This window comes from Bidens hawaiensis, unplaced genomic scaffold (genome assembly GCF_021521415.1).
Source record: "Bidens hawaiensis isolate Kalapana, Puna unplaced genomic scaffold, B.hawaiensis_p1.1 tig00000820_1, whole genome shotgun sequence".
NCBI classification, from domain to species: domain Eukaryota; kingdom Viridiplantae; phylum Streptophyta; class Magnoliopsida; order Asterales; family Asteraceae; genus Bidens; species Bidens hawaiensis.
This window is the reverse complement of record NW_027491048.1, coordinates 3891043-3907975: the sequence shown is the minus strand read 5'-3', so window position 1 is coordinate 3907975 and position 16933 is coordinate 3891043. Positions and strand designations below refer to the sequence as shown.

The following is a 16933-nucleotide window of genomic DNA, read 5'->3' as shown; positions in this document are numbered from 1 at the left end:
TATTTTGGCCTTTTTATATTTTTATCATCTTTTCCTAACTGCTTTTTGTTTTTGCAGTGTCGGATTAGAATGAGGTGTATGTTCCACGGTGGAACATCCGCCGGGGAACAACCCTTCGGACGGCTGTGGACTGCGTCGAGTGGGCGCGTCACGCGGCCCCAAGTGGCGCGTTGGGGGAAGCCATGTCTAGCTACCAGGAGGGTAGGCTGACAAATGAGCTTCGGATTCTCCTTGCCCGGATGCAGCCGCGTGTCGAGTTGCTTTGTCGTGAAAACGACAAGTTAAAGGCTGCGCGTATCCAAGAAGTGGCTCAGGTGCGGGCCATCCGGGAGGAGAACAAGAGACTTTCCGCAATTGCTGCGAAGAAGGAAAAGGCCTTCAAGGCCCTCGAGGTTGAAGTGCAGGCCCGGCTCGAGGCCCGTTCCAAGGCTACCCAAGCTGTTAACGAACAGCTTCGGTTGGCTAAGGAAACTGCGCGGAACGCGACCGAGAGGGCCACCAAGGCTGAAGCCGTTGCTGAACCTCTGCGCGCCGAAAATGAGGAGCTTAAAGCCAAACTAGAGAGGCTTCAGCAGGCTCATGATGCTTTGGCTATGGAAGACGCCAAGAAGCTTCAAGAGATCTTGGATCAGAGGGGTATGCTTGACCATACTGAGCGTAAGCTGAAGGACGTTGAAGAGGCTGCTGCTAAGGAAGTGTTGCTTGCCAACCTTAACAAGAATGAAGCCGGACGCGCCCGTGACCTAGCTCAGGCTGCCCTCCAAGAAGCTCTGATTACCAAGGAATGGCTTCTATGAGAAGCGTTGTCGCAGGTATGCGTAGCTTCATAATATCTTTACGCTTTTCTTTGTGCTTAGAAAAGGTTTTGATACTTGTATTTTTTCTTGTAGGTTGTGCATCGAGTCTTCACGAATACATCTTATGACGATGCCATGAGCGCAGCCCTCAACACTTCTCATGAGGATGGGGAAAAGGCTGGCTTCCTGCTTGGTCTAGGGTTTGTTGAGAAGGGCATCCCGCCTTCCAACTTCCCTCTATATGATGTGGATACTGAAGCTGCTTATGACCAAGCAGTGAACCAGTATGCTGCCTTCCCGCATCCGGTGGTGGAGAAGGTGAACGAGATTGCTGTTGCTGATGATGGGCTAACCATTCTCAAGACTTTCCTTGAATCGCCACAGCCAACTGATGGTGCGGGTACAAGTGGGTTTGGAGGAAGTGGTCCTGAAGTTTGAACATTGAGATCCCTTCCCACCGTTAGGATAGATTTATATTTCTGTAGGGGGGTAGATACCCGGCCATTGTAATGTTTGAATTTTTTATGAAATATAAATGTTTGTGCGGGTAGGACCGCCAATTTCACTGGATGACTTGCTTTATAAACGTTATATGACTTGCTCATGCATATTATAGCTTAATTTGGCACTTGTTTTGCCGCATAAACAATATATGATTCGCTCGTGCATACTTTAGTTTAACAGCAATTTTCCAAGTGTTTTGAATAAGTTAACCGTTCGACGCGCGGTTGTCCATAGGTTAGTGTTCAGTTTCCTCTATCATGATTGTGCGGGTAGGACCGTCACTTTTATTTAGTGGGATGACCAAACTTTACCTATAACTGACCTGCGTGAAGGTTTGCCGTTTTTTGTGTTTATGTGGGTTTTGCCGCCGTCCACAAGCAACGACGTCTCCACTTATTTATGCGGTGAATACCGGCATATCAGTGTTTTGAATAAGTTAACCGTTCGACGCGCGGTTGTCAATAGGTTAGTGTTCAGTTTCCTCTATCATGATTGTGCGGGTAGGACCGTCACTTTCATTTAGTGGGATGACCAAACTTTACCTATAACTGACCTGCGTGAAGGTTTGCCGTTTTTTGTGTGTATGCGGGTTTTGCCGCCGTCCACACGCAACGACTTCCCCACTTATTTATGCGGTGAATACCGGCATATCAGTGTGTAAAGTTTTTTTATAAGTATAAATGTAAGATCATCAGCGTCAATGTGATAAGGAGAATCATTTCCATTAGAAGTGGCTCTGGGCCTTTTTTTTACAAGTTTGGAATTGATCTACATGCAGCCTGTGTAATTGAGCTCCCTTCCATGTTCTTGGGGAGTGTCATCGAGCCTTTCGAGCCGATATGCACTTGGTTCGGAATCTCGTTGTTTACGCAGTATGTAGTCTCCAACATTGAAGCTGCAGTTTCATTCGTGTTTTTCCCAACTGGGATTCAACACGCATTAGCCTGCTCAGCGTTCATTACGCCACGAGGTGCGTGAGCGTCCCATCTCTGACAAATGCTTCGACGATGTCCTTCAAGTCTAAGCATTCCTCGGTGGTGTGGCCTCTTGTCCTGTGGAAGTCACAGAATTTGCTTTGATCAGCGTTTGGACGCTGTCGGATAATTGGAGCCTCTGGCCATGGGAGCCTCTCAGTGGCGAATATGTCGGTGACGCTTTTGGTGAGTGGCGTCCATCTGGAGTTCCGGTTCGACTGCATGCTGTCCTTTCCGCCTAATCGAGGGTGCGAGCCGGATGAGGTGTCAAAGTTTACCCTTGACTGCCAAATACCTAGCTTCCTCTTTTTGTTTAGTCGGGCGGTAAGGACGTTGTTTTCTCTTGTTTTCTGGGTGTAGAGGTTTGTGCTTTGGGGAAGATCTCTACCCAGTTGCTTTTCCGTTTCCGCGAAGCATTTAGCTGCTGTCATGATGGCATCCCATGTGGATGGCATGCCGTCTTTACCCGTTAAGGTGCGGATGAGCTCTGGATCTTTCGCGCCCTGGATGAAAGCAGCGCGAACAAGATCTTCGCTAATAGCGCCCAGACTCAGCTTCTTTGAGTTGAAGCGAGTGATGAAGTCTAGCAAAGATTCATCTTCTTCTCGGATGCAGTTGAGGATCGTCCATTGTTCTTCAGTGTACTTTCTTTGTTGACTGAAGTGTTGGCTGAACTTCTGTTGGAAGTCTGCCCAATCGTAGATGTGGTGGACCGGTAGACGGTCAAACCACGCTCTAGCCGCTCCAACCAGCGTCATCTGGAACATATAACACCACGTGGGTTCCGTCCAGTTGCTGACGGTTGCCCCCGCTATGAATCTGTTCAAATGATCGTCTGGGTCAGATATACCATCATAAGTGCCGATGTTGGACATCTGTTTGGCACTTCTCGGGGCGATTGCTTCCGCAATGTCCCTTGCAAACTTGGATGTTCCTGCATTTGCAGCAGTTGGTCTAAAGGTTTTGGAGAAGTCGCGTGGGTTTCCCCCCGCGTTCCTTGGTTTGAAGGTGTCTCCGAAATTCCTTCTCGGTTGGAAGTCCGTTTCCTTACGCTTCCCTTTTGCCTTATGGCGAGGGTTTGCGTCGGTGTCGGATTCCTTCCGATCATCGTCCGAGTACTCGCACTCACTGCTCATGTTGAGCTGTTGAGTGCTTCCGAATTCGTCAGCCTGTTGGAGTGAACGCAAGCGTTCATCCAACTCAGCTTGGAATTCCTTCTGACGTGCTTCCGCCCACGCTTTAACTTGATCAAGTGTTTGGCGGGGGAACCTCGTCTGTCGTCTTTCCGCCTGGGTATCAATGAATTCCAGGGGATGATTGTTTACTGCACTTGCCCCCGCTAGGGTGACCTGGGTAGTGTTCGTAAAATTTACTGCACTTGCCCCGGCTTGGGTAACCGGGGTAGTGTTCGTAAAATATGTGTACTCGCCAGCGTTCCCCCCAGTAGCTGGGGTTGCGATTACCGGGGTTTCTTGGTCACTCGCTGGCCTTGGCAACGGAGTAACCTTAACCATCTTTCCAGAAGTTTGAAAAAACTGAGAATAAGTTCTAGCTTTTATGCACGGATGGCGCCAATGAAGAAACACTAATCGGCCCCGGGCAGATTACGGATAATCTGGGGGTTAAATAGATGTTTCCCACGAGGGTTAGTTCCGGCAAAGATGGTTGTTCTGATGACCTGCAAAACAGACACCGTGAGCTCGTCACTGAGAGGGGGGGGGTACCTCATTGTGACCACCCTCCGGCGTGAGAATCAGACTAGATTGCTCTTGAATATAAGTGTATATTAAGAGAAATAGCTAGTGAGAAGATGATGATACCGTTCCAAGGTGTTGGAGTATTTATAGCCGAAGGTAGGTTTCCAAGCAGGTACAGCCGGCTGAATAGTATTCCTGTTCTACCAACTGTGGGCTACGCACGTGCCATGCTGATGGTTGGTGGGTAGGCAGCGACTGATAGTAACCAGGCCGGCTGTGTACTATTCCTTTTCCACCAACTGCAGGCTATGGACGTGCCCCGACAGGGGTTGGTGAGTAGGCAGCGGCTGATAGTGACTTTAAGTACTAGAGCGGCTGCCCGTCGTACTGTTGTCAGTGAGCTGTTGCAGCTTTGGTCAGTTCTTTTGTCCATACATTGGCAGGTACAGTACAAAAGATCCTCCAGTATCGTACGGACTGGCTCATTTGGGCGGGAGAATTCCCGGCTTTGGGCGGGAGTATTCTCGGCTTGCTCATTCCCTCTTCAGGTGACACTGAATTATTTGAGAGTTAGTGCCTTGTGCGTGTAGCCTTGCTGCGCGGGTAGCCTTCCCTGATGGCTAGTATCCGTAGCTGCGGGAACAGGCGGAGTACGTCACCATTGGGAGGCTTTTCCTGCGGGAACCGCTTGCGTACTGCGCGTAAGGACGTCGCGTCTCTGAGCATGGTTGGTTCTGCGGATCCAGTTGGTCTTTGCGCAGACGTCCCTCAGGAGTCTTGCAAGTTCAACTGCGCAGACGTCTCTTCGAGGAGTCTTGCGGGTCCAACTGCGCAGACGTCCCTGTTTAAGGTGAGTCTTGCGGGTCCAATCGCGCAGACGTCCCTGTTCATGGTGAGTCTTGCGGGTCCAACTGGGCTCTGCTGGGACTTACCTCTTCAGTGGGACCCACAGTCTACGTATTTACCCGCCTTTACTTTTTTTCCTGTCTGTCTGTTCCACTGTCACCATAAAAATACGTTATAAGACACAACAACAACAATAATATTAAGAACAACAAAACCGGTTTTTATTATTTATATTTTTTTGTCACAACTTCCATCCGATCAGTTATTCTCTCATCAACTCTAGGTATGTTATCGAAGAATTGAATTTTTTTTAAGTGATTTAAGATAATACTTTTGCAGGATCGATTTGTATTATTATTATTATTTTGTTGATTGATTGATTGTTTGATCATCTTGTGGTTGGTGATATATTATTAGATTCATCTGTGCTAATATCCGATCATGAGTTTTCTGATTTTCTTATGGTTATGGTATGATATAATTAGTTAGGTTATTTTGTTGTTGCCCGTTTATCTGCCACTTCATCTTGTAATTGTTTGGATGTGATAATATTAATTTGATTAAAAAAAATATGTTAGTTTTTTTAGTTTTTATGATCAAGGACTCGATTGATTGTTCGGATAGTAGGGTTGGTGTTTTTCGGAGCATTTGTTTAACATAATAGTTGTTTAGTTAAATCACTAGTGTCTGAGTTCTTAATTTTAGACTTGGACAATCATAAACGTTGGAAAAAGCTCGGAAAATGCTTGTTTGATTTCCGCTCGGTTTTTTTAATGAGCCGATCGGCTAGGTTCAGTTTGTTAAACTGCAAAGCACGAACAGAGGTTCGCTCGGTTGGCTTGGATTATATTTTTTATTTTTGTATATTTGTTATAAGTAATGCTCAGAAACTTGTTCGATGCTCAACTGAAAAATGCCTGTTTGATTTTGGTTCAGTTATTAAACGAGCCGACTGGCTAGATTCGGTTTGTTAACGGGCCAAGCACGTACGCTCAGTTTGGCTCGAATTATTTTTTTACTTGTATATATATTTATAAGTTTTGCTTGCTCGATCGAAAAATGCTCGTTAGATTTTGAATCGGTTTGTAAATGAATCTAGCAATTCTTAGAGAACGCTCGTTCAATTTTGGATCAGTTTGTAAATGAGCCAATCACGAGCAAGCTCTCACTTGGTTCGGTTCGGCTAGTGAACTGTCCTGCATTCATCTACTAGGATCTTACTAGTACATATATACAATGGGATGTATCATTATGTCTGAAATCTGAATTGATGACTTGCGCGCATTATTACTCAAACTATTTTATATTTTGTGAAGTATTGTGGGAATCTTATGCTGCTGGTAGCATTATTTTTGAATGGTATAAACAAAAGGAATTGCTTTAGAAATTGGCAACTTGTGGTCTTGTGCACTTCAAATTCTAATTCCTTTTTGCTTTTATTATTCTTTTGTAGGTGGATTGTTTCTGTATAAAGCATTTGTCGAAGATGTTCGGAGGAAGTAACAACAATTCCTCACTCCCCGTCTTTGTTGATGAACACCTTTTACAATATCCATCAAACACATCAAATAAGTTGCAGTTATTTGGAAACGGTAAATTTCTATCCGTCTAAAACAATATTTAATATTTTAAACTCTCTAGTTTATACCGTTGCTCGTATTCTTTTTATTCATCCAGTGCATTATGACCACAATAGTCCTGCTTTTCGTTCCAACAAACGTCAAAGGGAAGTTGATGATATGTTTATGCAAAAGAAGCTTCAAATGTCGTTAAATAATAACTTTTATCATGATGATTTTGATCGCCCTTCGAGTATTTTGAACCCGCACAAAGTATCAACTGGTTTGAAGTTATCGTATGATGACGAGGAACGGAATTCTTCAATCACTTCTGCAAGTGCAAGTATGACATTAGCGCCATCGATTATGTCTTCTGTTGGTGATAGCATTACAAATGAACTTGATCGACACAATGAAGAGTTTAAAAGATTCATTATGATTCAGGTACCATTTCATAACTTTGACCAAGTTGACTTTTTTCTTTGACTTGCGTCGATATATGTCAAGTCAAAAGTGGTTATAACTTAATGTTATCGTTTTATGCAATTTTGTGTATAGTGTAGTAAATTAACGTATATATATTATTTAACAGGAAGAAAACATGTTGAAAGGAATGAGGGACATAAGGCAAAGACACATGACAACTTTATTGGCTACTATTGAGAAAGGAGTAGAAAATAAACTTCATGAAAAGCAAGTGGAAATCGATAACATTAACCGTAAAAACCAGGTCCTTGTAGAGAGAATAAAAGAAGTGGCGAATGAAGCCTAAAACTGGCAATACAGAGCAAAATACAATGAGTCAATGGTCAACATCCTGAAAACAAATCTTCAACAAGCACAGGCCCGCGGAAATGACCAATTCAAAGAAGGGTTTGGAGAGAACGGTGTTGTTGAAGTATCGTCTAAAGGAGTAGCAGACGGTAATATGAGGAAGTCTAGTTGTAAAGCGTGTAGGGTGAATGAGGTGTCGGTTTAGGTAATGCCTTGTAGGCACCTTTGTTTGTGTAAGGAATGTGATGGGTTCGTGAGTGTTTGTCCCGTTTGCCAGATGGTTAAAACGGTTGGTATGGAAGTGTACCTGTCTTGAAATGAATATCGACAGTAAACAAGTTATATATAACTTATATGAGACAAAGAATCACCCCATACATTTTGGTTATGTTTATATATGGAGTGTTTTCGGTATGCGTATTACTTGATTATCAAAAGTTAAAGTTAAGCATGTTGTTAGATGTTGTGAAAGGTGCTAATGTTATTTTCTTAAAAGTTAGTAACTCTATGTCAGAAACACATGACATGTATGTAGCCAATGATTAAAGACACTTTAAAGCCCAAGGTGTGCTTTAGACAATAGTGTAATGTCTAAGGGGGGTTTTCTGTAACTTGGCTGGTTAGTTACTTAGTTAGAAAAGGCTTTTATAGCCATCTACGTAGAGCTCAATGTTATCCAGATTGTTTAGCAGCCCACTTACTTAGCAAGCCCATATAGACATAAATATCTACACTTACAAATAAATTAAAATAAATACACAAATTACTTAGGAATTGAGTTTATAAATTTCAATAGATGGTGTACAAGGTGCTAGTATTTAATCCAAGAATTTAGGATAATGTAGTTAACTTAGAAACTCTTTCGTCTGTCAATAGACGGCTTACATGGTGCTAGCCTATACAAAAACACCTTTGTCAGTTAGAGAGCGTTTGCATGACTTTTAAGCGTGTTCTTTTCTCAATGGCTATCAAAAAACCAAGAGAAATCATCACAACAAAAATTTATGGTATTCAAATGTTTAGGTTGTGAAATGATTTATCCTACATATGATATCAATTATACAAGTCTTAGTTTAATCAGTTGCGGTAAATCGAATACAAGTCCTGATACGTGCTTGAAGAAGTTCCTATCTTCTCAATATTAGGAGATGGAGATGAAGTCATGACGATCTTGTATAAGAATGTTCTTGGATCAAAGTAAATGATTTTTTTAACTCACTCGTATATCTTTAACCACAAGTATTTACACATTAGCCCTTTAGGATATCAAATTCCATTACATTAGATGCCCTAAGCACCGAGACCATAATATTGTCAATGTTCAGAGAGGCCATTTAATATATTTCTAACATTCTTCCACTTGAGCGCTTATCTACACATTCATATACATGTCAAATTTAACATCAAATGGCCAAATGATTAAACTTGACCATGCCAGTTATACAAGCGATATCGGACGTGTACAAACTTGAGCATGCATTAAACTTCCTATGATGGACGGACATATATGGTATAAGTTTCATTTGTTCAAGCTCTACCTTTGGATAAGAGCATTGACATTCGTTAGGACTCAAAACTATCATCCTTAACTACATAGGCAATAGACCCAGGGTCTGCCCGTATGCTTTATTAGGTGAAGCTAGGGCTTTAGACTCATCAAATTTTTAAGGCCCCAATTTCAAAAAGAAAAATTAATTTGTTTAATATATATAGTATTTTTTTTACCCTCAAACTAAACAATCTGTTATAGTGTGTTGGTTAAGTGAAAAGGTTTTTATTGCCTAGACCAGGGTTCGCACCTCCAGTACTCTTAATTATTTTCATATTTATTTTAGATCCTAAAAATATTACAGCTCAATGGCTCGAAGTTGATAAAAAAATTCGATTTTCCACCTAATTTTAAGTTCAATTTATTTATTCAAGTAGCCTAAAAAATTATAAGTTTTTCAAAATAAAAGTTATCATTATCTTTTTAGTACTTCAAGCATTTTTTTAATAAAGATTAATTCAATAACTTGAACATATACACCGGTTCCTAATTATGGCCAAAACTATTTTGGTTTATAATTTAATTTATTTATATAATTGAATGTAAAGCAAAACGAATAAATTTTAGCAAACACAAACCTATATTTTTCTAAATGGGCCTCATATTTTTTTAATTGTTTTAGGCCACTAAAATGGTTGGACCATCATTGAATAGACCCAAAAAACTATCACATATATGAAGGCATGAAGCATTGTTGCATATTAAATCTTTTTTGCTATCCGTTTAATATATGATTTCTTGGATAACCCTAAGATCCCAATGTATTTATTATCATCCTCAAATATATTCAATGACAATATCATGATCACTCACTCCTCTAGTATATATCTAAAGATGTATATAAAGTAACATTTTCTACTAGTAACGTTATAATATTGTAAGTGTAAATAAAATATATCAGTTAACAATCAAAAAACAAAAGTAATAATTAAGCAACTTCGGTTTGACTTACAAATTAATGGCACAAAGCGTGCTTGTCAATCATTTGTCACTCATAAATTTGAGAATTATTGAAGCTCTAGCAAGTAGCATCACAACTACTTCAAACCCTTATAAAGAGCATCTAGCCAGCTATCACATACCTCATAAATCATAAGAGATGCAATATCAACACTATTGGACCCCCTAACACCTTAAAATAGAAAGAACAACTCATGGTTCTTAACTCAATGGGTCAATTTCACAAATATCATTTATAGGGCTTTTAATTTTTTTGCCTTCAATACTTTCTTTTTTTAAAATAAACCATTGCCTTGTGAAGGAACCTGCAAGTTCTCAAAACAGAAAACCATGCTTCTATATCTATGGACTATGGTGTAAACCACTACTCATATACATATACTAACATCTCTATCTTTTCACATTACACTAGCTACCAGTAACATGGCATTTACTTGCTCGAAAACGACATAACTTTATTGTAGTTTTAATTAGAAAAAAACTACTTCAAATTAAGTGATCGAAATGAATAAAGCAGTAGCTACATCACATAGGACATGAAAATTGTGGAGCAAGACAATCCTTTACACAAGAAAACTTTAACTGCTTAATTAAGGCAACTATATATCAATAATCCTCTAGTCTTTAAAATGTTCTTCGACTAGCGCTAACACACACTCTATCAGATATGGAACTTAAGACGTCCGGTCCGAACCAAGTTCACCACTTGAGCCCTTGGATTTGACCTCTTCTTCATTCTGTTGACTTGGTTGTGAATGAGCCCACTGAAACAAGAGACAAACTTCACATTCTACCTCATAGCATATATATCATCATGTGTCGATCATGTGTTATATTAATTGTTTTGTTTCCTTAAAGGTACATTTGTTGTACTTTGAGAAATAAAAAAAAACATACATTTTTGGCAGCTGCACTGAAGGCTTGCTTATGAGTCATGTTTGGATGTTGTGTCTTCAGCCTCCTGAGCTCATCCCTGATAATATATGTACTATATCTAAGTTAAGGATGATTATTACATAAATCAACTCGAAATAACTAATTAGACTTTTATGAATACTTTACTTGATAAATTGGTTATAGGCAGATGGGGCACGCTGCCTCTTCTCCGGTGCTACAAACAAAAACATAAATTAGATGAGTTCATAGTATCTAAGGTTTGTTCCAAATAATAGTTATATATAGCGAATTTTAAAAAAACAATACATTACAATATCTATACAACTGATATAGGGTTTAGGGTGTAGGGTTTAGTTGATTCTGAATGGCATAACCAATCTTTTGTCATGTGGGATATCCATAAAGGTCTATTCTTGGTTAATATAAAGAAGATTCAAGTAAAATTTTACGCTTGTTGGAGATGTGGTTTACTACTTCAAGATCATCATCATCATTGTCTTCATCTGATGAAGATGATGACGATATGACCGGAGAAGAGTTATGCTTGCTCAAGGTTAGTTTAGGAACTTCTTCATCATGATCTTTTCCACAAGCCTCCACCATTGACTGCATGTAAGAGAGACATACATAAAAGCCAAAGCTTTTTAACATAACATTGATAAATATAGTAGTAACTGAAAAAAAAATGTAAAAAAACACACATCTTCTTGGTTATCAACACTAGAAGAAAGGAGATGAAGAGGAAGAAAAGAGGATCTTGACATGTTGACTGGAAAAAAGCCTGTGCAATGGCCGCATTTAACGGTAACCACCATAGATAAACATCTATATGGTACACAAACCTACAAATATATAGAAGAAAAAAAGGACAGGTAAATAGATAGATATAAACATAAAAGTAGAATAAATCAAAACTGAAACGCAACTGATATGAAAGAAAAAACCGTAATTTGGTTGAGTAATTACCAGTAAAACTGTGGTGCAGAAACCACATTGCACATAGCAGATCTGTTCTTGCATTTGGAGGTCTACAAGATGGTTCAATGTTGACATATCATGGAGAAATGGAGATGAGAACATGGTGTACTTTGCATACACATTGATATATTTAAGTACAAATATAGGAGTGTGAAGCATAGGCATTCAATCGCTGACATTTAATGAAACAATGTAGTCATTTTCATGCATGATACTTAGTTAGCTAGTTAATTTTTAGTAGAGTGTCAACTACTGTGTAACTACTTAATGTAGGCAATGGATAATATACTTGTAATTAATTGGATTATAAGTATCGATCATATCTAAATTAAGAGAATACTAGTAATTATTAGATCTTATACTATAGGTTATACATGTAGTGACATATAGTGTGATGTTTGTAGTGACACGAGTGTGATATGTTTTATATGCATAATCTCAAGCATAGTGCATTTTCACCGTAGATAGATAATAAGAGATCATAGCCTTTTTGATAATGCCACAAACATTAAAGATTTAATGAGATTTAATACTTTTTGTATTATTTATTATGGACCAACAATTCTTCATCCCTTATATATTCTCATTTGACTGTGAATATATATTGAAGTTTGGGGTAATAAGGCTATATGTTGTGTATGTTGTGGTTGTTAAAGGAAGAGTTAGTTAAAACGTCGCATCACTCCTATGTAAGCAGTGATACTTTAACAAACACACCTGTTAATTAGCGCGTTTTGTAATAACTAGCTAGTTATGATGGTGGAAAAAATAAAGAAGCAAAAAAATTTTGATTGGTTGTTAGCTAGTGGGTGGATACCTAAGATTAATGATTATGAAGCCTTTTAATAATTAAGTTTTAGAAACATGAAAAACGATTTAAATGTTCTCTCTTAATGGCTCAACACAAAGTCACCATCACATGAAAGAAACGTGCAATTTGAACTTTAGACACAATTATACTAATTACTAGGGTTTAAAGTAGAGTTCATTGTCTGGTTTAAGGATAAACACAAATTGATAATGTTATCATGCGTTTGATTTTTTTTGTTTTTTTTTTGTGGTAGTTTAACATGAATGTTAGTATTGCATGCTATATAATTTCAATTGTGTGTTACAATTCTTGATTTATAAGACATCAATAAGAATAAGAAAGGAATATATCCCATTGTTAGGTGAAGGTTAAAACCTTCACAATTGAACTCAATGAACTTCACAGTCGGTTTTGATGGAATGAATATACGTTGTGTGAATTAAGTCCATAATCTCTGTAGTGAACCTACGTTCATTCCAATGAGGTTTTACCCCTCATTTAACATTAGGAACTAACAGAGTTCTAGATTTGGACGAAATTAGCAACAATTTGAAAACCTTGATGGCACAGTTGCTAAAAAAACACTTTTTGGATGAAAATCGCATAATTCACTAAACCTTAGAGAAGATATTGACACTCTACTATATTCTTATACTTGGTATACTACTGTATTGTTTAATGGTTATAAATAATAATCAGATTCTACCTTAACAAAAAAGAAAATAGGAGTATATGTTTTGGTCTATTCAAAAAATTATGATATTAATGTTGAAAACAAAATTAACATGGATTTGGATGGAGTAAATGTAGGACAGTTATTTAGGGCAAGTTCTTCATATGATGTAAATTAGTAGGTGTCACAAATGAATCATTCTGACTCACCAATTAATAATAACTTAGCCCCATATTTTAATTTTGTTGTCACCTACTTAACAGTGAAACCAGCTTCGATCAGTCAGCCATGTGCATGCACGTGCGTTTTATCACACTCAAATTAGTTAATTTGTTTGACTTTGACCAATATGCTTTTAGTATGCAAACTTTAAAAACATTAAGAATTAAAATCGTACGAATTCTAGTTAGATCTTCCCCACACAAACGATGTCGTCATAACGATTTGTGAGGCTGAGGTTTGATAACCAGAAGAGGGGGAAAAAGGCGGGCAAAGGTATAAAAATCCTCTTTTATTTGTGAAATGTCAAGTCCCACCTGCGTGTTTATGCTACTAAAGGTAAGTAACTTGATTAACCCGTTTCAAAACAATATGCGGCTTCTATGCTATCAATAAAATAATAATTCATTCAAGAATTACGACCCATTCCTTTTCTCTAATAATATTCATCAAGGTAGCACATGCACACCGTATTACAATTAGGGTATAAAAAGACCATCTAACCCGCATCACAGATAATAAACTCATCGCAGGTCCAAAAGGTGTGAGCTGTCTTGCAAGAAAGAGTTCCTAATTCCAAGAGTGTGTACACAACATTATGGTCGAAGAGAGCTTTATCATTCTCTCTAGTTGAAATAAAACTTCATTATTGAAACGGTAAAACGCTACCCCTAGAAAACATCCGACAAATACATTCGTCCCGAACAAGAGGAAAACCCTTTAACCTCAATTTCGAAGTGAATTTATCCAGTTAAGGTATCTTGATTAGTTGATTGAGAATAAAGGTTGCGTTAATTCTACTTATGCTAAAAATAAAAATGATAACATAAGCGAGAAATCACACCACGTACATAGATGAAATGGAACAATAAATAAAGTATTGTCACTTTATTTTGTTGGGTTCGTTGGAAATTATCTACGTATAACAAGAGTAACAAAGAAAAAATAACCAAAACTACTGTCTTTTCAAAGATGTTAACTAATAGGTAAATTGTGAGCGACCCTCAAGTTATAATCCTCATGTGAATGAACATGCATATTAATGATTAGAACCACATCCTTAACCCAAACTCAAAATTTAAGCATTTTCATTGTATTTTTGAATGAAGTTAAGAAACAAATTAATGGATTATTTTGAGAAGATTTATAGGTGCTACAAGAACAACCATACGTATACGTTTGTTTTGTCCACAATTGTCATTCTTGCAACTTTGTAGTTGTTTTTGCATTTCGCTAGCTATCACCCATTTGACGTGTTTTTGTATTTTACGTTATTAATTTTTACGCATGCATATGGCATGAAAATGATATTTGATGGTATCAGGTTTCATAAAATATGTGTATAAAAGAGAAAATTCCTAAAATAGTCAATTTTTAACATGTTTTCACAAATAGCCCAACATCAAACAAAATACTCAAACTAGCCAAAAAAATCCGTTGGATCTGGCTAAAACCATTTCTGATCTGATTGAATTTTTGGACCTTTAAAATAGCGCCACGTGTCAACGTTTTAATGGATCCGGCCGAATTTCTTAAAAATTTCGTTAGATCCAACTGAATTCTTCATCTTCTACCTCTCAAACCCTAAACCCAACCAACATCCATTTCCATCTTTCTTATTTGTTCACAAAATCAAGCAAATTAATAGTGCAAATCGCTTAGTTTTTCGAGGAGAACACAACCATAGTGTTTAATTTCACTCTAGAACTCAAATTTAAACCCCCCCCCCCCCCCCCCGAATTGAAAAATCTAGTGTTCTTTGGACAAATTAAACAGTCGTATCCGACGGAAACACGAACTAAATCGTCGGATCCGACTGTCTTTTCCTCCGACAGCTCTTCAAGCTAATCGATCGGCAGGTAGGTTAAAGCGTCGGATCCGACTGAACATTTGGCAACGTGGTGCGTCGTGATTGGTTCAAAATTTCATCGGATTAGTTAGTGTTTTGGTCGGATCCGACTGAAGAATATGACTAGTTTGAGAATTTGTTTTGGTCTTTGACTAGATTTGGAGAACCTTGGTCAAATATGACTATTCAAAGAAATTTTCCCAACTTTAAAAAGTCTTGATGTTTTCAAATGTTACAATATATTGAATTGAAGCATGCACCACTTTAACTTAACAATGTTAATAACATGTATAGTGTTACACTCAGTTTTGTTTTTCTTTTTAACAGCTAAAAGTGCTAAGCGCACATTATTTTAATCAAATCACCTTACCTAGATTTGAACCTAAGGCTGGGTAAACTCTATTGTTGATATATAATAATAAGTAATTTTATTATAAGATTTAAAAACTATTATAACTTTGTTATTGAATATATAAATGTATAAAACTCATTCAGTATATCCATCATCCGTTCATTATCAATCGTGATGGTCGACTTCTACAATACCACCATCACAATGATTGGTGAAGAGGTATGCACCCGCCTTAACATTGAGCGGGGCGGGTCAACCCACAAGATATAGACAAGAGGCTTGAAATCAGGATGTCATGAAGACACAAAGCCAAAACCTATGCGCGTGGCGCATATCACATATGCTCACGCATATCACATATGCTCACGCATCACATATGCTCACGCATATCACATCTGCGCGTAGCGCATCTGCGCGTGGCGCATATCACATATGCTCACGCATATTACATATGCTTGCGCATATCACATCTGCGCATGAAACATCTGCGCGTGAGAATAAAGAGAAGACCTCGCGCATCCCCAGGATAGGCGCATATCACACATGCACACAATCAACCACGTCCTTATCCAAATCAGGATAAGGACAACCATGATTGTGCTCATCAGACAACCTTCCAGAAGGTATCCTTTAAGGAAGAAAGAATATGCTGATGTTGACAGCTGCCAATGAAGGGTGGACAACTCAGCAAAGCCCATGTGCTACCACGTGATTGCACATAGGTCAGGTGAAATACCTTGGTCAGAGAATAATCAATGAAAAAGCACCAGGTGTCCTAAGGACACGTGGCGCGAAGCAATAGGAGGAGGCCAAAAAGGCCCTAATTGGGTCTGAGCCCAATCATTGGAAACCGTAATACTATAAATACCACACCACCTCCATAGTGGGATGTAAGCAAGAAATATACTCTGTATCCTTCACTCACTTTCACATTATTATTATCTTCTCCTACAATATCTTATTCTCACACCGGAGGGTTACCCCAAAGAGGACCCCTCTGTCCCTTTCTGAGGGGTAAGTTCACGGTGCTGCTCGTTTTGTAGGCGGAAGAACTCATATTCCAGAAAACCATCGGTGATATAGCACATTCATACCCGAGGAAAGTTGATCGTATACTAGTAAGTCGATCCACGCTTCTTCATTGGCGCCATCACCTGTTACAACGGCAACAAAACCACTATTTCACCAATTTTCTCTCTGAAAATCTTCACCATGGTTTCCGGTGTTCGAAACAGCGATCAAGTTCTGGAGGATAATGAGCTTAAGGATGTTAATGAGGGACATCAGTTTCTGATGGCGCCGCGTGATACTGCGCGCACCACCAGTAACCATCCCTTCATCACAACACCTCATAGCCAGACTGAAACTCCTCCAGACGATCTCACGTTCCAAAATCTGACTGGTGCAAAACAAAAAGGACCAATGGGTCCGGAAGTTGAAACCAATGACCCTAAAGAATGGCTCATAAACGAACAACGGCGTTTAATGGACAAG

At 38.8% G+C, this 16933-nt stretch overlaps 1 protein-coding gene and 1 pseudogene across 2 annotated transcripts; one reads left to right on the top strand and one right to left on the bottom strand.

Moving 5' to 3' along the window:
• The first annotated feature begins 6242 nt into the window (after positions 1-6242).
• Positions 6243-7545, top strand: LOC143540398 (BOI-related E3 ubiquitin-protein ligase 1-like; annotated as a pseudogene). The gene is made up of 3 exons (XR_013136585.1): positions 6243-6410; positions 6496-6821; positions 6970-7545. The product of XR_013136585.1 is annotated as a BOI-related E3 ubiquitin-protein ligase 1-like (transcript).
• Positions 7546-10334: 2789 nt separating this feature from the next.
• Positions 10335-11774, bottom strand: LOC143541490 (axial regulator YABBY 4-like). Its single transcript, XM_077034310.1, has 6 exons — positions 11524-11774; positions 11259-11399; positions 11007-11163; positions 10723-10771; positions 10558-10633; positions 10335-10424 (listed from the first exon to the last, which is right to left on the bottom strand). Exons 1-6 carry the CDS (start codon positions 11698-11700, stop codon positions 10335-10337), a joined length of 690 nt encoding a protein of 229 aa, XP_076890425.1. The 5' UTR covers positions 11701-11774.
• Between the last annotated feature and the right edge of the window lie 5159 nt (positions 11775-16933).

Excerpts from the sequence above, each read along its gene's own strand:
- LOC143541490 (XM_077034310.1), bottom strand. The coding sequence starts at position 11,700 with ATGCCTATGCTTCACACTCCTATATTTGTACTTAAATATATCAATGTG. Across the intron at positions 11,164-11,258 it reads GTGTTGATAACCAAGAAGAT|TCAATGGTGGAGGCTTGTGG; the intron begins GTGTGTTTTTTT and ends TCTTACATGCAG. Across the intron at positions 10,634-10,722 it reads GCCTATAACCAATTTATCAA|GGATGAGCTCAGGAGGCTGA; the intron begins GTAAAGTATTCA and ends ATATATTATCAG.